This window comes from Aotus nancymaae, unplaced genomic scaffold (genome assembly GCF_030222135.1).
Source record: "Aotus nancymaae isolate 86718 unplaced genomic scaffold, 86718_ANA_hifiasm-v0.15.2.pri h1tg000173l, whole genome shotgun sequence".
Taxonomy (NCBI): Eukaryota; Metazoa; Chordata; class Mammalia; order Primates; family Aotidae; genus Aotus; species Aotus nancymaae.
This window is the reverse complement of record NW_026988588.1, coordinates 211,876-237,368: the sequence shown is the minus strand read 5'-3', so window position 1 is coordinate 237,368 and position 25,493 is coordinate 211,876. Positions and strand designations below refer to the sequence as shown.

Below are 25,493 nucleotides of genomic sequence, written 5' to 3'. Positions count from 1 at the left end.
ATGCACATGCTGGGAGTGGAAGCTTGTGGTGCTTTAATAAGCCCTCCAGTGATCCTGATGTCACAAGTTTGAGAACTGTCTAGTCTGGGTGACCAGGACTGTGATGCTGCCGTGAACTGAGACTGGCATCCAGTGAGCTAGCTGAAGTGGAGGCAGGGGAGGGTGATGGGTTTGATTTTAGATGTACTGAACTTGATGACATTAATTTCAAATGTTTATCAAATAATATTCTATCTGTATATTCAATTTTGCATAAGAGTAAAGAAAATGGGCTTTACAATCGAACAGACCTGAGCTTGAGACCTAGCTCTGCCATTCACCTACTGGGTAAGTCTGAGCAAGTTATTAAATCTTTTTAAACTTACCTGTTTACACCTATCTTGTCCTGAGTAGCCAGACCAAAGCTATTGCTTTGCTACAAGAATTGCACGTTTTTCCTTCTTGTTTATTAAAAGACCACTCTCACACAAGTGTATTTCTAGTTTTAATATTGGAAAGTGCAAACTGCTTTTTATTCTCTAAGCCACTTGCTTCACTACTTCAATTTGGTCTCCTCCCAGTTACAGAAGCAACACTGTCACTTCACTTACTCTGAACACCTTCCTAGAGGCCTTCTTTCATTTTGCTGTAATCAATGACTGAAATTTTTAGTGATACTCATGTTTATAGATATGGGTTTCCTATCTGTCAGTTGAAATTTTTGTTATTGAAAAGGCTATTTTAGAACACAATTCTAATAATTAAGGTCTAGAATCAGAGTTGGTATTTCATAAAGTGACACCTCTTTTTTTTTGAGATGGAGTCTTACTCTATTGCCCAGGCTGGAGTGCAGTGGCATGATCTCAGCTCACTGCAACCTCCGCCTCCCAGGTTCAAGTGATTCTCCCACCTCAGCCTCCTGAGTAGCTAGGAATACAGGTACCTGCCATCATGCCCAGGTCTTTTTGTATTTTTGTAGAGACAGGGTTTCATCATGTTGGCCAGGCTGGTCTTGAACTCCTGACCTTAGGTGATTCACCCACCTTGGCCTCTCAAAATGCTGGGATTACAGGCGTGAGCCACTGCGTCCGGCCAATACCTCATTTTTAAGTGAGGACCAATAAGCTTGTTGCTTAGGAAAATATATCTAGAAAAACAAATACAAAATGAGGGTGAACAGAATGATACTACTACTACAATCCTGCAGTATCCGGGACTTTAACATTCAGACCTAAACTGTCTGATCCCAGTTGTGATACATCTACAGGGCATGAATGATGAAAACCAGAGAGGACCGACTAAGGCTGGGTTAATGTTGGCACTAAGACCTGGGGCTGGTCAACTACCCTCAACTGTCATACCAACAAGCAGATGAAAACAGCAGAGGGTAAGCCTCAGTTGGCTTCCAATTAAGAATCTGCTCCATTCTGAGTTGTGTATGTTTTTCAGGCTGATTTACAGTAATTGATATGCAGCTGATACATAATCATCCTCTCCTTTGTAAATCAAGTATGGTCTTTTTGAGATCTGGTTAAGTGAACGAATGATGTTTAACACACTGATAAGGTTAGTCACCAAAGAGTGACCCACACTCTATGATCAACATTTAGTAACGGTAGTATTTGGCTGGATATAGGGGACTGGACTAAGTCAACAAATTACTGAAGCCATTTTTTTAAATACATTTATTAACCAATGTTAACACATTAAATGAATCTATATATTGCTAGTCAGAGCAGCTTACAAAATGCCAGAATGCATCATAGAACTGGACAGCCACAATGAATAATTACAATGTGCATAGTGGCTAAGCTCAACACCTCGATATAGCTTTATGATTTGCAGAAAATTTTTAATAATGATTCCTAAAACAATCAATTGTAATTTTACCTAAAACTTTTACAAAACCAGGCCACAATCTCTTTTTTTAATTTTGTTTTTTTTTTTAACACACAGTTTTCACGCTGTAGTAACTTGGAAATGTGCAACCGTGTCAACAGAGACAAAAAAGCCAAAGTAACACGAATCTCACTTTCATGCAGCTATCAGTTAAATATTACATACTCTGGAATGATTTTACACCAAAAATATTTCCACAATTACTTGCTCTCATAGGGGTGGATCGAAGTTCTTAAAACCTGAAAAACAATCAGAGAAGGTTAAGTGTTCTCGGTTCTGACACGTCCACCAGTGCCACGCACTGTGGCAACACTGACTAATTACACAGCAACAAGGAGGAATGATGATGCCGAGTTACCGCATAATTCAGGTACATTGTATGAAATGGGGCAACTGGGTACTTTTTACAAAATATTGTGCACCATTTGGCAGTAGTTTGTCAATTAACTTGTGTCACCACCGTCTGCAACAGCATTGAGATTGGATGGATGATATTTCACAGAAGACTTAGTTACAATTTTTTTTTTAGAGTGACCCTGACAAACCTGGAGAAAACTTTTTAAAAGGCTTTTCTCCTGATTCTTTCACTTCCATTGTGAGTAATTGCTTTAATAAATATCAAAGGTCTAAATAAATATTTACAAATTATTTCTCTAACCTCAAAAAAAATAACTAATGATAAATGGGAATTTGACTTGGTCTAAGATCAGTCTTTAAAAAAACACATAAATTGTGAGATATTTTAAAAGAAAAGTAATTTACGTTTTCCTGGCTGTATTTTATATATCTATGTATAAAAAAATCATTATTCAACTATCGATCCATTCCTATTGGTAATGCTTCTTAATCCAGACATTCCGCAAAATACAGACTTTTTACAAATCACGGCATCTTTAATACAAGGAAATTAACATGCATTATTCTTCATTCTGTGTACAGTGATGGGGTTCATTAGTAGGCAATGACCCATTACTACAAACATAACGGCTTCTGTGAAACTTAAGTGCTTTCTCTTCTTTTAGTATTAACTTACGATACACGAGGTGACACCAGGTAATAGGCAGTGAGATGATATGTGGGAAGGGAAGGGAAGCATTAAACAAGTTTGTCTGCCTCATCTATAATTTCACATATGGATAAAGGTAGTTTTTGGCTTTTTGTTTTTGTTGTTTATTTTGTTACAAGCACTCATGTTAGGACAAAGATGAAATGTGCAAACTTTAAAATTTAAATATTCATTTTCTCTAAGATCCAGCTCAGTAAAAGATTACCCCAGTTCCCTGCAATTTTAAACTACAAGATCAAAGCTAATAATTTGTTATAAAAGTTATATATTGAAAAGAAATAATGAAAAACACAATTGGGAAATATTTAAGAAAAAATATGCAGGACTAGCCCTGCTGTGTCAACCCTGTTCCCTAAATTCAATCATATACCCACTGGTGTGACCAACAGATAATGCCTTTGAACAGTAAATTAAGCTGAACAAAACCAGCTCAACAAGGTTAAGAAAAAAATGTCACATCAAGGTAGTATGTTTTATTTCTGAAACAGTTCTGTAGTTCTTACATTCAGATCTATTCTAAATGTTTCTTTGTTAAACTCACTTGTATTCACCTGTTTTTTAAAGATCTGTTGTTTAAAGGTTAAAATCTCTGTAAAACCTAAAAATGTTTTAAAATTTGCTGAAAATGCAACAAATTCTCAATTAAAATTTATTTAAAATAATACCCTCCACTGATGTTACTTTTACCCCCTGAAAAACTTCGGAGGAGCATTAACAAAAGATTTAAACTACTGTGCAAAATTTCTTCACGAAAAGTGTTTAAAGGCTGGTGCAAAATGGGAAGCAAATTCTAAACAATTTTGGCTTCTTGGAAACAAAAACCGCTGTGTTGAAAAGAGTGTCGTCGGGGTGACTCCGGGAAGGGCCAGCTTCATCTTTTCCGGCGGCAGGTGCGCTTGTGCTCTGCGTGCCAGTGCTCCTGCTGGCACTTGATTGAGCAGTAGGACGTGTTCCAGCAGCAGTGGTACATGGCCTCCTCCTCACAGTTGTAGCACTGCAGGCAAGAGATCGGGCAGTCTTTAGACTTGGGCGTGGATGTGTAAGAGGAGACTGGTTAAAATGGCAGAATCTTGAGGTGGTGGTTTTAAAAGATCTTTTATGCTCAACCTTTTGTTGAATCTAAGTATGTTTTATGCACAGCAGATGGAAAGAGAGCCCTGGGGATGACTATAGCTATAGCTCATGCCTGGCTGTCAGCAAATTCAAGCTGCTGTCAGGCGGTACCTGACACCACCTGTTTTTTTCCACCTCTATGGGGGTCGTTCCCATTTCTTTTCTTAAAATGCTCTTGACTTCACATCCCTTCCCAGCTACCACTTGCATTTCTCTGCTCCCCACAAGCTTCGTGAAAGACCTGCCTAAACTCATACCATGCCCCTGACTATGCTGTTAGCAAGGTCACTTACTTACAACCTCAAATCTAGTGGCCAAGTCTCTCTGTCTTCATCTTGTTTGTTTGGTAATCTCAGGAGGTACTTTTGACTGTCACAACTTTGGGAGAGAAGGTACTACTGGCGGACAGAGGCCTGGGATGCTGCTAAACAAACATCCCGCAATGTACGCCTCCCCCAGAGAACCTATAGCAAAGGTCCATACTACCATGGTCGAACTGTTTGTTTGGTCATGGGAGAAGAGGTGGGTTGGTAAGATAATGGTAGTACCATGAACCCGACCAAGAAGACTTTTCTAACCCTTTGACTAGTCTACTACACACAATGTGATGAGTAGAAAAAGCTCAGCTAAGCCAATTAGGTTTTTAATCATTCCATTTAATTTCATAAGCCTCAAATTCCTCATCTTAGAGTACAAAAAATATGAACTTTAGCTATTTCACAAATGGTAGAGTGCTATAAAAGACAGTATTATAATTACAGCCTCTTCTTCCCATTTTGTTGATGTTTTTAGTAAACTTAAGAGATTTCTACTCAAATCTAGTGTCCACTTTCTAGCTTTTTCTTGTTTCTGCATGAAGTGAGAACAAGTTTTCTTTAAGAGACAGAGTCTTACTCCATTGCCCTGGCTGCAGTGCAGTGGTGCAGTCACAGCTCTCTGCAACCTAGAACTCCTGGGATCAAGCAATCCTTCCGCCTTGGCCTCCCAAAGCACTGGAACTACAGGCACGCACCACTGCACCTAGCCATCGAATTATTGTAAATGGGATCTTTGGGTGCTGTGCTTCTGTTATCTTGAGCACATCTTAATTCCCATCTAATGATACTGTGTGAGTTGATCATACAAGTTCAGTCAGTCTTGTTATACCCAACTAAAGCCAAGTCAAGAAGCTAGTGGGGAAAAGCACTCAGACCACAAAACTAGTCTTCAACTCTCAGACTAGTTTTGCCGACTGCCATCCCTCAGCAATCAGAGCTTGCCAGCTCCTCAAAACCTTACTAGCCACCCATGAAATTTCTTAAAGAACAATATGGATCTCAGCCCAAAATCTCCTGAAACTGATAAGCAACTTCAGCAAAGTCTCAGGATGCAAAATCAATGTGCAAAAATCACAAGCATTCCTATACACCAGTAACAGACTTAAAGAGAGCCAAATCAAGAACGAACTGCCATTCACAATTGCTACAAAGAGAATAAAATACCTTGGAATACAACTAACAAAGTATGTAAAGGACCTCTTCAAGGAGAACTACAAACCACTGCTCAACGAAATAAGAGAGGACACAAACAGATGGAGAAACATTCCATGCTCATGGTTAGGAAAAATCAATATCATGAAAATGGCCATACTGCCCAAAGTAATTTACAGATTCAACGCTATCGCCATCAAGCTACCAGTGACTTTCACAGAACTGGAAAAAACCACCTTAAACTTCATATGGAACCAAAAGAGAGCCCGCATAGCCAAGTCAATTCTAAGCAAAAAGAACAAAGCAGGAGGCATCACACTACTGGATTTCAAACTATACTACAAGGCTACAGTAATCAAAACAGCATAGTACTGGTACCAAAACAGAGATATAGACCAATGGAACAGAACAGAGGCCTCGGAGGCAACACCATACATCTACAACCATCTGATCTTTGACAAACCTGACAAAAGCAATGGGGAAAGGATTCCCTGTTTAATAAATGGTGTTGGGAAAACTGGCTACCCATGTGCAGAAAGCAGAAACTGGACCCTTTCCTGACACCTTACACTAAAATTAACTCCAGATGGATTGAAGACTTAAACGTAAGACCTAACACCATAAAAACCCTAGAAGAAAAATCTAGGCAAAACCATTCAGGACATAGGCATAGGCAAGGACTTCATAACTAAAACACCGAAAGCATTGGCAACAAAAGCCAAAATAGACAAATGGGACCTAATCAAACTCCAGAGCTTCTGCACGGCAAAAGAAACAATCATTAAAATGAATCGGCAACCAACAGAATGGGAAAAAATTTTTGCAATCTACCCATCTGACAAAGGGCTAATATCCAGAATCTACAAATAACTAAAACAGATTTACAAGAAAAAAACAAGCCCATTCAAAAGTATGCAAAGGATATGAATAGACACTTTACAAAAGAAGACAGATGAGGCCAACAAACATACGAAAAAATGCTCATCATCACTGGTCATTAGAGAAAGGCAAATCAAAACTACATTGAGATACCTATCTCACGCCAGTTAGAATGGCGATCATTAAAAAATCTGGAGACAACAGATGCTGGAGAGGATGTAGAGAAATGGGAACACTTTTACACTGTTGGTGGGAGTGTAATTTAGTTCAACCATTGTGGAAGACAGTGTGGCGATTCCTCAAGGACCTAGAAATAGAAATTCCATTTGACCCAGCAATCCCATTGCTGGGTATATATCCAAAGGATTATAAATCATTCTACTGTAAGGACACATGCACACGAATGTTCACTGCAGCACTGTTTACAATAGCAAAGACTTGGAACCAACTCAAATGCCCACCGACGATAGACTGGACAGGCAAAATGTGGCACATATACACCATGGAATATTATGTAGCCATAAAAAAATGATGAGTTTGTGTCCTTTGTAGGGACATGGGTGAACCTGGAAACCATCATTCTCAGCAAACTGACACAGGAACAGAAAATCAAACACATGTTCTGACTCATAGGCGGGTGTTGAACAATGAGAACACATGGACACAGGGAGGGGAGCATCACACACTGGGGTCTGTTGCCGGGGGAGATAGAGGAGGGACAGTGAGGGGTGGGGAGTTGGGGAGAGACAGCATGGAGAGAAATGCCAGATATAGGTGATGGGGAGGAAGGCAGCAAATCACACTGCCATGGGTGTACCTATGCAACAATCTTACATGTTCTTCACATGTACCCCCAAACCTAAAATGCAATTAAAAAAAGACTACAGGAAGGGGAAAAAAATATGGAAAATTTCTCCTTTTTATAAAACCTCTAGCCTCCTCTTTCTTCTTTGGAGAGCACACTTTCACTTGTACTGAAGGCTGTGCCTCCCCAACATGCAGGTTGTGTTTTTAACAGAAAATCTCTTTTTCCCTCCACAGATCTCCTGGTCTTTTGTTAACAATATTTATTTTGTCATTCACCAGCTCTTCCTACCAGGTTATCTTCATCTATTTTTCTGAATTATATGGTAAGTTTCCCTTTTCCTTCCTGCCAAATCTTTATCACAGATTTAAAAATATTTCTTTCATGAAAAGTTTATGTGTATTTATATAACATAGGCTGGATAAAATGAAGAATTAAAGTTTATCACAAAACTTTACATAGTCGTTCATTAAAACTGAGACCAACCAAGTTATGAGCTTTTGGGAGCAAAACTTTTCCCTACCAATTCACTGAGTGCTATGGCGGCTGTAAGACGAGCACGTGGCTCCCGTGTACTCAGAAGTTCCCACTCTGGTGGAGAGCACGAGACTCATGAGCAGGACACGGTGACAAATGACACTAGTTAGTCAGGTATAAGGGAGGGTAGAGACCAATGAGATGTCGCTACTGTAAAGTAAAAGTAATTGATTTCTTTAACAGAATCTAATGTATAAATGTTAAATGCAGGGAAATCTGAAACTCTTTTAATTTATTGTGATAATTACATTTACAATTTGACCATTTGGATGTTACCTATCAGAGATCACCAGGTAAAAGTCAGGGCCAGCCAATTTGCCCAAATATTTGCAGAGATGGAGAAATTATATAAGTTAATTGTAATAAATATGTACTGAAGTATTATAATCTCAACTTAACAAAATAATTCTGAGCAGTACACAGTAATGTGAGATATGAGGTTGGGAGATCATAGGACTTTTAGTAAAATTTTAAAAATTAAAGCTGACCATTTCACACTTGATCTTATCTCAGGAATTCATCTGCATGTGCCACAGCTGCCTTCTGAATTAACTGGCATCCTACCTGTGGTACATTTCCAGAAATACAAGTCTAAGAAAGACTGGTATTTACCCACTGCTTCTTCTTGGTCTGGGAAATCAGTTGCTTGTGCTGTGTTGCCAGCTTCTTGATTTCTTCTACAAATTCCTCCTTACACTTTTCCTTCACTTGCTTACATTTTCTGTCCATCTCACCCTGCATGTTGGCTAGAGCTTTATTTACAGCCTGTCTCTTTTCCTCTTCCATTTCAGAACGCAGCTGGAATGAAAAGAAACCCCACAGCAGGTCAGTATGCAACTTACACAGACCATCTACACCGAAACAAAAACTTAACACAGTTTCTACTTGCATGAGGTGCCTTTTTTCCCCTTTATTTTATTACATGTGTAAAAAATTTAGGTGAGAAAAGTATCATTATTACTTGAAATGCTACAAAAGATATTGGTTTCATTATATTGCTCTTTTAAAATCTGCTACTGGGTTGATGCATGAGTGAAAGGAGCCTAACCATGACAAGAGGGCCAGGTGCAGCGGGGCGCCCACCGCAGCCACAAGCATTACCTTCTCCAGGGCTTCTCGGACAACGCGCTCCGTCTCCCGCTTGTGGTCCGACTTCATCCGGTCTTTGAAGTCATTGAAGATCTTTGTGTATTTGTCATGGCACATGCTCTGACACACGCCATCGTTGGTGGTCTGGGTGCTCCGATGCAGCATTCTTGGTGAAGAGGCACTTAACTTCTTGGTCTGAGTTGACACGGAGACTTTTTCGATTGGCTGAGGCATTGTGGGTATTTCCTGGCTAGAACTCACTGCTTCCGTTTCAGGCTCTGGTTCCTAAAAGGCAAGAAAAAAGTTTAGATGCAAAACAAAGCAATATAATTCACTAGTTCAAGAACTACTACTCTATTAGGATAAAAATACAGTGATATACATAAATAGCCATATACTAAACTGCTGTTAAAAAAACATGGTCAGGATGGTAGATTTTTTTGTATATGTTGCCACAATTAAAAATAAACCATTCTCCCCCAAACTAATCAGTGAATGAAAAGAACATGCAATTAATAGCTACAATGATTATAATTTTATTACATATTGATACTATAAATTTTGTTTTTAAAATAGCCTAAACACAAATATTTATAGAATATAAAAATTATTGTCAACTTACAATCACTTCATTCGACTAGATTCATTAACAAATTTCCTAAAACCCTGAACCACTTCTCACTGCATATGTGTTTGAAATGTGCCCAGATTTACAGTTTTAAAACATGCAGGGCTTACACGGCTGAGCTCAACCACAGTCTCCTTCAAGTTTTTGAATGTTGGTATAATTGACATACTGGATAAATAATGCAATGAAAAAAGTATCAGAGTTCCCGGGAAATGTATCAGCAGCAATGTGCCCTTCCCACTTAGCCAAGCTTTGGTCACTGGTTGCTTAATTAAGATGGAGACTTGGAGTATGTATGCTATTCCAGGGAAGTCACAAGACTGGTTTCAACTTGATGGATATTATTTGATTGACAGCAACTGAATTTCACAAGTATCCATCAAGAGTGATTGTCCTGAACATACTCTGAAAATATTTCTTGTTTCATTTGCCACCTGGATACTGCGAGGTGGGCAACTTACTTCCTTTTTGGGCTCCACACTTTGATTACGTCGTCCTTTCTTTGCTCTTGGTTCTTGAGTGACCTTTAGCTGTGGGCATTATAAAAGTAATATATTATTCCGGACACTAGGAAATACTTCTCTACTGTAAACACTCATAGTGGACCCACAGGTGAGAACTGAATACATTTCTACCTTTTGCATCCTCCCATCCACTCAGTTACCACTGACTTAATTACTATTCTGGTAACTGCAGGCTTGGAAGAGCTAGCGCACCTTCAGAGATGAGCAATTGTCCCTAACTCTCTCCTCACCGGCAGGGTCAAGGTCATGGTTAAATCTATGTATTCATTTGAATTGGTTTTGGTTTACTTGTGCAGAGCACTTTACAAATGTAAAAAAGGGAAGGAAAATGTCAAAATCTGTTCATTACAGTGAGGAGTGTACACTAAGATTTCCACATTTAAAAGTAGTAACTAATACGCACTTCCTTCCTGAGACACACTCACCTGCTCATTACTGGTGGAGGAGATGCTGGATTCTGCCTCTTCCTCACCTCGGTCCTCATTCTTAGATTTCCAGAATCTCCCTTCTCGTAGGAAACGCTGATGGAGCTCCAGCTCATCACAGGCCTTTTTCCAACCCATACTGCGCTTCACGTGCAGCCGATGAACGTTGACTGTGATATCTTGAATGTTTTCAGAAGGAATCCAGGCCCTAGGAAAAGCATGTAAAGATATAGTGAGAAGCATCCCCAATGGCAGGAAAGATGGTAAAAGTGTGACCTGTGGCAGCACCTATTAGCTTGGTGCAAAAGTCATTGCGGTCCCTGCCATTACTTTTAATTGCAAAAACCACAATTATTTAGGCTTAGTCATGGCTTGAATAAGCAAACTGTTACCAAGCAGAAAATAAATGAGATTTGTTTGTTTTTCACAGTCGACAAAGAAAAGTTCTCAGAATTGGAGTGATTCACAAATGCCTCGTAATTGTTCACAATGTAATCAGCTTAGCTTGTCATAGTTCATATCTGCATTCTTCATAAGTCCTTTTAAAGTTATTTGTTGTTCTGAATACTGTAAACTAACAGAACCCATCTAGCTATTGGCAGTTAGCACTGAAGAATCACGTGAAAATGCCCAGAAATTTTCACAAGATACGTACATATATTCATATAAAATGAGAACTAAAAATATTATCAAGTCATATTTATATCATGCCTCTACTCATTAGAGAAATCAGATTGACAAACAGAGCCATTTATTACTTAGCAATAATGTACTTAGCTGTGAACAGAAGTGCCTCTGAATTATGTGTAATACATATCTAAAACTAGAAAATGAAAACTGTATTTGGTTCTACAGGAAAGAATGCTAAAAATTCAAGAACATTTTCCTGGGCATTGGTCTCTTTCTGGATTTAAATTAATATCCATCCCAAAAATTGTATTCAGCAGCTGTTTACTGTGTACCAGTGGAAGGCACTACAAAGAATGGAGAAGTGGTGCGACCTTGAGTTTCATTGCCTCATTTGACAGCTGCAAGAATGTTGCCCACAGGGGTTAAGGTAAACGATTAATTAGTGGTTGGAATCCAGCAAGGTCCTAAGTCTTCTGATTATCAGGATGGCACTTCATACGCTGCCTCTGCCTGTGAGGGACTTAACAATTTTGTCAGAAAGAACTAAGGAATAATTATAATGCAATGCAGCAGGTAGCAAAGGTACTCTAGGGTGCTATGGAGAAGAGGAGGTTTTCATTTGGTTGTGAGTGGTCACAACATTTTATTTGGCCTTGGTCTTGAAAGATAAGTAAGATTTAAACAGCAGACAATATGAGAAGATTCCAGGCAGAGGGAACATTACAAATGAGATAGGCAATGACATGGATGCATGAGTCACAGACACTTTCTACAGCAGAGTGCCAGTTGCGATACGGTACTATAAACACACACAGATTTATGCTTTTTAGCTTTCTGTTAAAGATTTTTTTCCTGCTATAAATATATATGATATCACAGTTTTCATCCCTGGCCTATAATTATAGAGCTCCAGAAATACTGGGCCTATGACCATTTTGAAGGAATCACTTACAGAATCATGGCCACATGTGCCTCAGGCATAAAGATTTCTACTTGTTTGTAGAAGTCAAGCTTTATAATCTAGAAGTACATTTTAAATATACAGTAATCTATATCATTAGATGCTAACAATAGCTAAAATTGTTACTGTTAACATTGTATCAACTGTCTCATCTGGCCTTAAGTACTTTGTTAAAAACCATATCAAAGTAAACTGAACTTTGAAAAATTAAACTCTAATGCAGAGTACAAATGAAATTATGCTTGTGGAAAGTTTCCTGCCATTAGATTTTGAATTAATATATTTAGTCTTCCAGTCAACAGCTATTTATTAAGTTGCCATTATGTAGTAGAAATTCAATAAAAATGGTTTGCTCACTTTTTAAAGTAGTTTGCTCTTGAAAATTCTGTTACAAGCAGTGCTGACAACCTGGAATGAACTTGTCATCTATAGAGTATTTTCCTTACTTAAATTATTTATCTTAAATAAAATGGATTCACATTCGTTCTTTAAAAAGCCTCAACACAGTTCATAATGTACTTCTATCAACTCCAGTACTATAGAATATCAGATTTCAGTTAAAAAAAATTATCACAGGGTATGCTCTCTGATCTTAAAAAAAAAAAAAAAAAAAAAAAAAAACACATGGCCCCACAATTTAAGGTAAGTCTAAATAAAAAGAGGAATAGTCTAATTTGGCTCCATCTATATGTCTGTCAGTGCTTTGACTAAAATGGTTCAGTGATCTGATGTCAACGAACCCAAAGTGCTCTACCTCTTTTTTTGCCTGTACTTGGTTTCCTGGCCTGGGCCATGCCATCCACCAGTTACTTGCAGCAAAAGGATTCAGCTACTTCTCTTTGGCAGGCAAAATCTTGCAAATCTTACAACAACCTCACTAAAGCAGCTCTCACATATTAACACATCAGCTCTTTTCCTGGAGATTTACAACGTGCTCACTGTTTAGGAAGGAGCAGCATATTCTATTCCATGTATAGAACGGACTGGTACAAAACCATTAAGTTTTTTTCCCTCCCACTTACATGTAATGATATGACAAACTAGCAAAAGAATAATTATTAGCCAAAACTTGCAACCAGTGGCTCCTCATTAACCAGAACCTTTTGGTGCATATGATGCTTAAATAATTAAAAATTCATGATTATAATTTTATCAGTTTTTAAAAATAAATCCAACATTCTAATATGATAGATTATAAAGTATATCCTAACCAATCATTCACTTCAAATATCTTATTGTTCACATTATATCCAAGAAAAAGATTACATAGTGATTTTTTTCAACCTCTTATTTTCTAAAATAAAGTCCTTAGAGTCCTATCTGTCTAGAATTATTTAGGTAAAATCTTACCTAAAAAGGGAAAAAAATACCTCTGGAAATATAATCTGATGTTTTACTTCTCTCCTTCAGTTGACAGATTACTCTAAGGACTGCTGTAGATTAGCCCAAATATTGTTTAAAAATATTTTCTGCTTAGTATACTGAATGACATAAAACAAGTTAACTCATTATTAGTAAGTATCACTCATGGTTGAAGACACTATAAAGCATATACTTGCAAGTTGATGGAAAAGAAAAATAAATATACAGGTAAAAAGTTCTAATTAGATTATTCTTACCTAGTAGCATAGCTGTAAAAACATAACTGAATTCTTGTTTTTCTAAGTTAAAAAACATTGAGGCAAACTTTCCCCCTTGTTCCTTGCATATTTGTTGTATTATAAAAGCGGACCTTTATTAGAGTGTTCACTATGTGCCATGTACTACGCTTAAGTCTCTCTATATAAACATTTCTTTAAACCTTACAAAAACTCTTTTGAGGCCCGTATTTTGCTAAGGCTCAGAGAACTAATGTGTCAAGATTAGGGTAAAAGATGGTGAAGCAAGGACACAAATCTCACATAAAGCTTTACCCTAACCTACGTCGTAAGAATACATTCCCTCCCTGCCTGTTCTGATAAGAAATTGAAACCAATGGAATATCATGTATTAAGTATACTGTTAAAAATTACCATTTAAAAATAAGGTAACTAAAACGTTCATTTTATATTGAGTTATTTTACCGGATCATTATTTAACTAACGTTTCTCGACATGACAGTGTCAGGTAAGTGTGTATTTACCTATGAAAGAACAGAACTACCTTTTGGGAAAATTACAGTATTTATAGGTTTCTCATAACTACACTTCGATTTAAATTCAATGAAGACTAAGTAAAAATTTACCACGGGGAGGAATAAGGTCCCTCATTGTGTAGCTTCTCTCTGCACTAATAACCTCCTGGCAAGACAGATGACACTCCATGGACTATTCATTTAAATCTTTGCAAAGTAGGACTATTAGATCATGTAGCTGACTTCTGTCACTTTTTCCCCTTATCTCAATAGCTGTGTTAAATGAACCAAATAAATTGCATGTGAATTCTATATTCCTATTGTGGCTTTAGACCCTAACATCCACGCTATTCATGGGTCAACTGTAATTTTTATGCACACTTAAGGTATTTACACACATTCTAAGATCACAAGATTATTTTAGTCTATGTCTTTAACCGAGCCTTGAAGATGGCTGGAGCAACTGTAACGTCATTACTGTATTATGGAATGGCCACATTCTGAGGCCCTTCTGCCCACTGTTCTACAAATCCAGTCTGAGCACTAATGTGCTTCTGAAGTTCAATGGTGTCAGTTATTACAAACGTCCTGTTTGTTTAGTAAACAATATTTGGAAACAATTTATCTTAGAATGTATTGCTGGCAGCATAATGTGCTTTCTTTTTTCCAATTTAAAATAAACTTCATCCATCTCTGATGGAGAAATCATCAGACTTTCTTAAAGACTTCATAAACACAGCTGTGACCACTGAACGCGGGGTCATGAATTACCTCTGGTGGTGGTGGCCAAAGAAGCGAACGTCAACTTGATTGTCCTCTTTCTGCATGACTTTGGCTGGCCAAAACCCAAAACCTTTCATTTTAGCCCAAACCAGCTCATGATTAGGTATCTGGAAATTAAACGTTTTACCTTGTTATATTACTTTTAAAGTATTAAATGCAAGTTTACCATTCATATTAAACTAGTCAAGTATAATCCATATTTCGAAAGTATTTCTTTTGTAACTCCTAAACACATATGAGATTTTTTTTTTCTAGGACTGACTGATTTTACCTTTAAGAAAAACACCAAAAAATTTATATTTGCATCAGGGTGCCAACATGAGCCTTATTCCTCAGAAGAAGTTGGGACTGGAGCATGGCAGCCCCCGAAACCAAGGCCATCCACACGCATGACAGTGGCAAACAGAGCACCTGCTTTGCCAAGTGCAGCCAGAGGGGCCAGCAGCATCAGCACCCCCTGGGAATTTGTTAGAAATGGGGAAATTTTAGGCCTGCACAGCACTGTCTCGCAGGACTGGCTCTCTCAGGCAGCCAAGGCTGCCGGCCAAGAATGCTCAGAGGCCCTTTGTCAGCGCCCAGCTTGAAGCCGTATCATTTTGGGGAAATTATACAACTACAGACAAATGCAAAGCCTTAGGTCTCTCATGAAGAAACAAAAATTCACTTTATTAAGGGACCCAGATGCTGGGTGTGGTGGCATGTGCCTGTGGTCCCGGCTACTCTGGAGGCTGAGATGGGACAGTCACTTGAGCCTGGGCAAGGTCGAGGCTACAGTGAACCAAGATCACACCACTGTACTCAAGCCTGGGCAACAGAGTGAGACCCTGTCTCAAAAAGGAAAAGGACCCAATATCTATTTTTATTCGATATCTCATTTTAAAATCAGAAATGGATAACAAGCCCAGTTATTTTTTCCTTTCGGTTGTTTATACTCATTAAAACCATCTATATTATGATATTTAAAAAATTTAGGGAGTATTAAAATCTTTAACCAAACTGGAAATAAACTTTACATGCTTAAGAGGTAAAAAACAAAAATCACAAAGTTTCACATACACAAGGATAACAGAACCAATTGTCAGGACGAGCATTTGACAAATAAAAGCAATTCTTGCAAAGCTGTAGTTCATCCAGCTGAAAAAGAAGAGAAACTATTTTAGTCTACATAAAATATACATACACATTAAAGTAAATAAAATGTATCCATGTAAATTAACATTCATGTACATAAGTGGTGTTGAATCCTTAATCTTTTAAGCTTAAAGTTTTCAATAAATGGTACTGGAAGATCCTGCCACTGTCCTCTTAGAACCATCTCCCTGGTCTCAGCCCACACTTTTGGAATAGAAGCCTAGTCTGACAGGCCTGGTCTGACCAGGCCCTGCCCAAACTTCACTGGTTAGCACTTTAGACTGAATATTCTTCAGGAAGGTAACAATGTCTACTACCAATCACAGCAGTCCTTACTTTGCCTCATTCTCTATTTTAGTTCCTTGTTTCTTTCACAACATTCTTGTACCACTTGTAAAGAGACATATTTTATCTGTTTTTTTTTCTTTTTCCCAGTCTCCTCCTTCAGAATGTGGCTCTATGAGCAGGAGGCCTGCACTGTGATCACCTTTTATTCCTCCTCACATACTGCCTGGCACATAGGAGGCACTCAGTAAATACTTACTGAACAAATAAAAAACAAGATTCAAATTTGAAATGAATTCACGAAACAAAACTTTTTGTATAAACTGAGGAACTTTTGCAAAGATAATATGGTTACAGGTGTTTTAAGTAAGACCTCTAAAAAATATACTTCCTTAAATGTCCTTCACTTACTGTACGAATCTGTGCTTTGTTGTTTGGCTGGGTTTGTTTTTTGCCTGTGTAGTTTAGGAGGGATGCAAATTTGGATCCTTCCTTAGAAGAGGGTAATGTTTACTGCACGTCTGCCCAGCAAGACACAGTCACATGCAGCATCTAGCTAACACAACAGTTCTGAAGGTGACTGAGAGTTTCCTTGTGGAAGTTAATAGTAACTAAATCTGACTCCCAGGATTTCTCTTCGAACAGTTTTGCCAGATTTTTAAAAAATATTTGCATTATCTTCCATGTATGACAAACATGAAAATAAAAGACATTTAAAGGAAATGGCACAATTAAAATGTAGGTAAAAGTGGAATCCTGAAATAAATTAATTTCAATTATGGAAAGAGTGCAATTATTGGGTACCTCATGACATGTGTCTTTATACAGCATCCTCGCAATGTCAGCTTGCTCGCTGTCTGCTGTAAGTAAAGACAGATATTAGCTATAAGCAACCGTCTGCAAATAGAAGACTCAAAATTAGTATTTTTCTTTCAGTTTGCAAAAGTAGACATCTACCATTTCAAACCAAAATGTCTGTTTAAAATAACGATAGCAAAATAAAATTACACAGGCAGTTTTTGTTTTCCATCCAATACAACCACTAATTCCCTAGGTAGAGAGTGACCTTATCTTTGGATAATGTGATACTAATGGGGAAACAATCAGAATTAATCACAGTGCTTATAAAAAACAACCTCGCAGCTAAAACAAATACATATAAAACTGTAAAGAATAATTACATTTTCATCGAGTATACTGTGATTTTGTCTTTGGCCAGTCCATTCTATAATTGACATCACAAGATATTCCTAAGCTTATATGCTAACATTATTGCTTATTAAGGTATTAATTCTTTGAATATAATGTTTTATAAAAGATATTGCTTGGAATGGAAATGGTATGTTTTAAAATGCATACAGAAAGAAAACACAAAAATATTCAACCTCCATAGAAAATCACTGTATTGTGGAGAAGCAGTTGAGCATCAGCTTTGAACTCTTCATAACTTCGGTATTTCCCTTCATTCACTTTCTGCAGTGGGCAAAAACAGAGTGACAAAAAGTTACCAGGAGAAAATACTTGCCTGGACTAAGTTCACAGGACAAGCAGACTTTTCTAGGATGACATCAGGATGACTACTGCCATCCCACACTATTGATGGAGAATGTGTGTGAAAGAAGCCAACAACTCCACCTGCAGTTTTAATACTACAGTGAATGAAGCATGGCAGGCTGGATATGCCCCGGACACATAGATCTATATTAGTTTTTCAGAGTGAACTTTAAGGTTTGAACATCTCATTTGACAACAATGCAGAAAGCTGCTGCTAAGCTTTGTAAAGCATGAATGCCTGGGCCAGTGTGGGTGATGAGCCCCTAAGCACACACCTGTCACTCTTTTTCAATCTTGATCTTCCTGTGTCGTAAACAGAACTGTTAGCCTCTGTGACAGTTTACCATAAACTACTAAGGCAGATTTATAATTCTGAATTGGGGCCAGGAATTGGTTTATAAATCATTTTAAAGTAACATCTCAGGTGTTCCTCTCTGTGCCAAATCTTAGAGGATTTCAACAGGAAGGAACCTGCATGAGTAAAGGCAGTGGGCAAGAAGGGGTGTCTGGGTTCTTACAGATACTGAAGAGGTCTTGCAGTTTAGGAGAAGGGGCTGTGGGTGGGGCTACAACCTCTGGAGGTGGGAGGTAAAATTAAAATTACTTGGTTTTGTTCCAGGATTTGCCAGTTACTTTTAAGGGAAAACCCTTCATTTACCCTTATACTGAAATAATACAGCCATAGTCTTTCTCAAGTACGAAGGAAACTTGTAAGATGATTTAAAATTATTCCTGTGGTCTCCCTATAGGCTGTTATGACCAACCTTAAGATTTTAAATTTCCAACATGACATATGTGGTACAAAATTAGTAATTCAGCAACCCTGACTGGAAACATATGTCAGTTCTATTTTTGACTTTGTTGCAATTTGTTACTGAACATGAACAAACAATCCTCAGCTACAACTGGTAAAATTAAGACCTTTAAGAATAACGTTTCTAAGCATGTTCTTTGTTTTGTTCACTTTGTTGTTTCCCCAGACTACAGATTAACTCTATGCTCTACTTTTTTTCTGAGAGGAACTCTCAGGTACCACTGCTAAACCTGGGAAACATTCTTTACATCTATAATATTAAATTGCCCAGCTATAAGGCATTTTCTTAAATTAACAAGGATCAAGAAGCTCTAAGTTGCTGATCTTTAAAACCAGGCCTTTTAAAGATGACACCTAATTTGCATTAGAGTAAGCACATGAAATTTACAAAGTAATAATGCTTCATGTGGTAGGTATGCCTGTATTTTGTTTTAGAAAATAAGTGGAAAATGGTGCATTTTGAAGGAGAGAAGAGGAACCAACATCTATTAACTGCTAAATTATTCTTTAGCTTGTTAGTTAAAAAGATTTACTTGAAGTGGAAATAAAAGAAACTGGTTTTACCTCTTGAATGGTCGGAACGTCCACAGCTGAGTGCACCAGCCTCCTGTACATCGGGTGTTTGTTGTCCTTCCCCTTTTTATTAAGATCTATAGCCTAAGAGGGTGTTAGTACATCAATTTAAATGTAGTTAAAGGAAGGCAGGTAAGACATCAATTCCTAAAGCTCAAAATATTTTCTATCTTTTTATTTTTTATTTTTCTAGAGACAGAGTCTTGCCATCTTGCCCACACTGGTCTTGAACTCCTGGGCTCAAGCGATCCTCCTGCCTTGGCCTCCCAATGTGCTGGGATTACAGGCGTGAGCCATGGTGCCCGCCCAGTATTTTCTACCTTTAAAGCAAAATCTCAGAGGAAGTACTTTAAAACTTAACAGAAAAAATGTACATATATCACCATATAGTTTAATATGACATTCCTTAAGGTTGTGATAGGATATTTTGAAAAGTTCCCTTTCGTTTTAAAGAGTCATCATCATCAATGAAAATCTTCATTCTGATGAAAGAAACTCAAAAATGTAATGTTTCTTATCTCATGCAGCTTATGTCAAAATGTCTATGTCAAAAACAGACAAAAAAAAAATCTAACTGCCTGTTACAGAACCGTTTACTGCAGTGAAGAAATATGATGGGGGTGCTCTCCACACTTCATATTGCTATATACACATTTGTTACTTCTCGATCATTCAACTTTGAAAGAATGAGCCACAGTGAAATAGGTTTTGGGATATTCTGAAAGCTTCCCTGAGCAGGACTCACCCTCTCCTTCATGCGGGAGACAATGAATCTCAGGTATGTGCCCATCTCCTGTTTGTTTGTATTCTTCTTCTTAATGCTCTATTGAAAAAAAAATAAAGAATAAAGGGTATAAAATTTGATCATTCATATGTCTATATGCATGTAAAAAACATATATCAAACACTGAGATAGTATGCAAAGAGTTTATTAAAAGACGCACTTTTCCCAGCATATTTGACAAAGAAAAATCTTTGATATTTGCATATCAAAAACAGCATCTAATGTAACAAGGTGAGAATTTTAAAATATTATGTTGTGCTTGATATAATATCCTTAGACAATTATAGATTTTTTCTTGGTATTTTAAAACCTAAAATAAGTTTTAGATAAACAAAAGCAGTAGACATAATGGAGAATCACTTATTTTGCAAACAGTATCAATGGCTAAACTCCTTTCGGGGATCATCTTAAATTAGCAATAATAAATGGTGTGTTTCAATGTAACATTATTCTTTGTTTAAAAGGTGATTTTAAAAATCTGTTTCACTTACTACATACAGTGCAGCTGCACACATTAACATCTCCATTTCTTAGTATCATGGATCTATTCAGTAATAACTCCAATTTCTTAAGTCTAGCCTGCAAGCCAATTAGATTCTTAAATTCATTGTACAAAAAGTCTAACTTCACATGAAGAAAAAAATGTAAGATTCTACCCCTGTTACATCTAAACAGCTAGGAAACAAGGACAAGTGTGCCTATTGAACTTAGTCGAAGTCCCAATAGTACAACGGCCTGAAGGCAGCAAAGGCAAATGCCAAGCACTCAAATATAATCAGCTCATACTGCAGAGGAAATGAGTGGGTGTGGCCACTGTTTTAATAGATGCTTTAACTTTTCCAGGTAACTAAATGATGATTCTCTGCCCAATGGTATAATTCTTCCCAACAGAACTTTAAACATAGGAAGTCACTTTAATATGCTAAATACAGTAAAGGACAAATACTTCTCACATGACAGAACTTTTAGCTAGGGCTTAAGTGAATTGATTATACATACATACAATGTTTATATACATATAAAATATCTAACAAGTGGAAACACATTTTATTAGTGAGAAACTAAACTTAATTTCATGTACCTGATGTCTGCGCTGCACCTTCCTGCCTCCGTTTCTCACCTAGGTTCTCTGGCGGTGCAGTCAGTGCTCTCTTACGCGGCTTTGTGGCCTGTGTCCACAGCTGCTACGTTTATGCCAATTATAGAGCAGTTCATCTCAACTCCAGACTTGCATCAGAGATACAGAATGAATTTTTTTTTTTGACGGAGTCTCACCCTGTCGCCCAGGCTGGAGTGTAATGGTGTGATCTCAGCTCACTACAAGCTCTCTGCCTCCCGGGTTCAAGTTATTCTCCTGCCTCAGCTTCCCAAGTAGCTGGGATTATAGGCACCCGCCACCACGCCTGGCTAATTTTTTGTACCTTTAGTAGAGACGGACTTTCACCATGTTGGCCAGGTCGGTCTTGAACTCCTGACCCTGTGATCCGCCCACCTCAGCCCCCCCAAGTGCTGGGATTACAGGTGTGAGCCACCAAGCCCTGCCTGGACTGAACTTTTATAAAATGCAGCTGGGCTTCACCCCAAGAATCTGGGTTATGATTTCTAGAGGCAGGGCCTGTGATGCGTATCTGCTCGTTCATTTGCTTATTCCTCAGGTGACTGTGATGCATGGTGAAGACAGAGTACCCATGGCATAAATATGGATTTAAAGTGCAATGAAATTTCCAGAACCCAAGGTTTATAATCTTTTTGTGGGGTGGGGGGAGAAAATGATATAACTTGAGAATTCTCTATCTTTTTGAAAACTAACAGAACATAACTGAATTTAAAATGAGTAACACAGCCACATGAAGGGGAATGTAAAGAACTGACTCAAGTAATTCATTAGCACCGTATTTGGCCATATGCATTGCTTAGAGACAAAACTTTAAACAAACACTGAACTCTAGTTATTAAGTCTGTTTATGCAGCAGCACTGGTTAGCAACCTAAAAAAAATTTTTTTAAATTTTAATTGGCAAAAAGAAATTCTATATACTTACGGTGTGCAATGTGATGTTTTGAAATATGTGCAATGGTGAAATACAGGAAATTGGTTTTTGTAGTGAGAACACTTAAAACCAGTCTCATTTTAACGAGATCCCCAGTGCTTTTCACACACACACACACACACACACACACACATACACACACACACAAAATATTAGCAGGCACCTTTTATACACTAGACTACAGTAAAAAATGATGCTGTTTTTGCATTCTGCATCTCACACAGGATGGCAGAAGGCACTCTCTCTTCCTGGATCTGAAGCACAGTCAGTTATTAATGCTTTTGAACAAATATTCTTACCAGTATAGACATCCTTCAATGCATTGCTTTCTATACTAAATAAGCAGTTTGATGAACTGTCAGATACAGGAAGAGAAAAGGTAAGGTTGGAGATGGCTACATTCTTCTTGGCACTTATAAAATCTACATTCTTTTTAAAATAAGGGAGAATAAAAACACATGCTTCTCTAGCTACATGGCCTTCTCTCATGCCAACTCAAACACTTTGGATACACTACTAAAACTGATTTCAAATATCAATCTCATCATTAAAGTATGAATTTATATAAATTAAGACATAATAGCAATCTATACCAGGTTAGAAGTCTTGTAATACTATCAGTGGGTATTGGTATATGGTTCCTTTAATAGGAAACATATTATTCAAAGGAAATATACAACCAACACTGTTATATAGCACTGAAATATAATTTTAATATTCACTAAATATCATGCACAGCCTTCCGTCAATTCAACAGAGCAGGAATCCCTTCCCCTCTGGATCTTAGCTCTAGGCTCTGTGGTCCCCATGAGTAGCGACAGTGGGAGAGGAGGCCTGACCCTGCTAACCAGACTCGCTATATCCAGCACAAGACCTCTTGCTTCTCTCTCAAGGTACTGTGCACTATATTATGTGCAGGAGTTTTTTTTTTTTTTTCCTTTCTGCACTTTAAACATAAATCTATTAAGTATTTCACTCTGTTAAATTGAATCTAACCTCGTTTCTAACTCTTTAGAAAAGAAAGCAATCCAATGTTTCTACATGGACAAAGATTATGTATGTTAGAATCAGAATTTTATATCATAATTAATATCGCTATAGCCAAAACATCTTAACTACATTGTTCTTACTTTGAAATGGCAGTATGGAAGTTTAGGTAACACTTGTTCATGTAATTACCCAGTTTAAATAAAGGTCTATATTCAGTTCCTACTCTCTTTAAATAGATAACATAAATTGTGCATATTACACACTCTCAAAAACATTGGTTCTGTTTAAACATTTTAAAATGAATTGCTAATTTGTTGTAACCATGTGCAAGCAACATTTCCTTATTTTTGGAAAGACAGAATGCATACACAGTGCATGTTGAGGGCCTTAATTTCACAAAACGAAATGGCATAATAGAGAATGAAAGTCTGATTTTGTCTCATGTTTAAATTTGCTTAGAGCTAGTTCGCTAGAGTCTCGCTCTCCTTCTGAGTGCAATTAAAAGTGGTAATCTGAGCTTGGAAAAATGACTGAGTAAAGTATGAAAGGAAACAAGGTCATCTGGATAAGGCCACCCCATTTCTCAACTCTGATGAAACTTTCAGAATTCTTTCAAGGTATTACCTTCATAACTACTCCAGGAAATGTCTTATACCTCATTTAACAAAGCACCACTCTATGTCTACTTCTATAAAGTCCTAGAACAGGCAAAACATATCCCTCATGGAAAATAATCAGAACAATGTTGGTTTGGGGGTGAGGGCTTGGGTATGAGATCAACTGGCCTAGGAACGAGATCAAGCTTCCCCATAGCTTGATGGGACTTGGGTTGCACCAGTGCATGCTCTTGTCTGTTCTTCAAATGACACACCTAAGACTTGTGCATGTCAGTGTAATGTAAATTTTATCTCAAAGGAAAAAGCCCACCAACGTCTTAGATGCCACCCCCAGAAATTCTGATAAAATTCATTGCGAGATGAGGTCTAGGCATTCATAGTCCTAAAAGCCCCCAGGGGTTTCTGACAGGTATGATTAAGAGCATTGCCTTAACTTCCTAAGAGACTTCATCATATAAACATGGACAGGCACACACTGGTCCAGCAGCCCTGATTTTAACCTTTGCTGGTGTTCTGAGAAGGTGTAAAGTGGTGTATCTTCAAAAGCTCTCTTTTAAAGGGATCTTGAGGTTAACCTAAGTTTTTATTTTGAATCCCCACTTAACAGCTCTAGGATAGTCTCAATCTACTTAATTGCACAAAGAGGAATATTTCTCTCATTATATATGCTAAGGGTGCTACTGAGGTTATGTTTTAAGTACTTGAGTTTTTTTTTGTTTTGTTTTTTTAATAGTTAGAAACTTCAATGATTTGGGCTGTAGAGGAGGACTGACCAAAAGGACTATTTCACAGTCAAAGGGGATTATTTTGTTGAAAGCTTCCATGTTTCGTTTTTTAAATTTGTTGCCCCATCCACCTTTCTGGTGATAAATGGGGTATTCTATTCCAGACAACACGAAGCCGCGCTGCTCCCAAGGGACGGCCACAGGGGCCGACAGAAGAAGCTGCTCCCAGGTTCACAGGCTGAGGGGCCTTCTCAGTGAACTGACACAAAAGAGAGGACTCTCAACGGAACTAAAACCTCTCCCAGTGATTTGTAGGAACAAAACATTTGCTGTAAGATGCTTTCACGTTTGATAAACTTGTGGGTTTTCTTTCTAGTTATCACTTAGAGATTTGACATTGCACATTCTGACCCAGGGCTGTACAATGTGATTTTGGGGGATTTTTAAGGGAACAAGCTGTGAGCTGCCTTCTGTGGCATTCACACTGAAGTGCTTCAGCTGGTACTTGGCAGCCAGACCAAAACATACTCAATGACTGAGAAAAAGCTACAGCTAAGAAAGAGGTAGTTTCTGAGGTAAACTAAGCAGATAGCTCTTGACAACAACGTCAGAAAAACATAGAAACAATGCTTTATAATATGAACAGATTATTTCTGATCCAATTCTTTCTCAGACTTTGAGGAATTATTCCTATTCTCTATTTGCAGGCCTGAGGATTCTTCAACCAAGGACTTCCTGTAACAGGGTTCAAGCAGAATCCAGAGGTCGTATCACCTGGTGGCATGTGGGAGTGATTGTGGTCAACTTTTACAAATAAGAAAGAAACATTCTATATCATGGCAAAGTTGTTGTAACTCTTTAAAAGTGACAATAATCACATCTCTGAAGCAGTGTTGTAGATGTTTATGTAAGAAGTAAAGTAGATGTTGGGGCTGCCCTCTTTTAAGGAAAAAAATAACAGAAAATTTGAACATCTTCAACAAGGGATTCTTAAGCCAGTTATAAAGTAATTGCCAGGCAACACTGAATCAGATGATTCTAGGTAGAAACAACAGACAGAGCATGAATCA

At 37.8% G+C, this 25,493-nt stretch overlaps 1 protein-coding gene across 18 annotated transcripts in view; it reads right to left on the bottom strand.

Annotated features, from left to right (window-relative positions):
• Nucleotides 1-1,645: 1,645 nt before the first annotated feature.
• The window catches only part of ZMYND11 (zinc finger MYND-type containing 11), a 122,663-nt gene continuing 98,815 nt past the window's right edge, over nucleotides 1,646-25,493 (bottom strand). For 12 of the 18 annotated variants that reach the window (XM_021670712.2, XM_012466952.2, XM_012466957.2 and 9 more), the window contains 11 exons: nucleotides 20,003-20,080; nucleotides 19,249-19,341; nucleotides 17,702-17,789; nucleotides 17,121-17,176; nucleotides 15,957-16,034; nucleotides 14,889-15,007; nucleotides 10,414-10,621; nucleotides 9,926-9,994; nucleotides 8,849-9,121; nucleotides 8,360-8,545; nucleotides 1,646-3,938 (listed from right to left, as the gene is read on the bottom strand). In XM_021670712.2, coding sequence (XP_021526387.1) covers nucleotides 3,816-3,938; nucleotides 8,360-8,545; nucleotides 8,849-9,121; nucleotides 9,926-9,994; nucleotides 10,414-10,621; nucleotides 14,889-15,007; nucleotides 15,957-16,034; nucleotides 17,121-17,176; nucleotides 17,702-17,789; nucleotides 19,249-19,341; nucleotides 20,003-20,080 — 1,371 coding nt within the window. In that variant the 3' untranslated portion in view covers nucleotides 1,646-3,815. The remainder of the gene's footprint in view (nucleotides 3,939-8,359; nucleotides 8,546-8,848; nucleotides 9,122-9,925; nucleotides 9,995-10,413; nucleotides 10,622-14,888; nucleotides 15,008-15,956; nucleotides 16,035-17,120; nucleotides 17,177-17,701; nucleotides 17,790-19,248; nucleotides 19,342-20,002; nucleotides 20,081-25,493) is intronic. The other 6 variants (XM_064371788.1, XM_012466958.2, XM_064371785.1 and 3 more) reach the window with 1 other exon arrangement.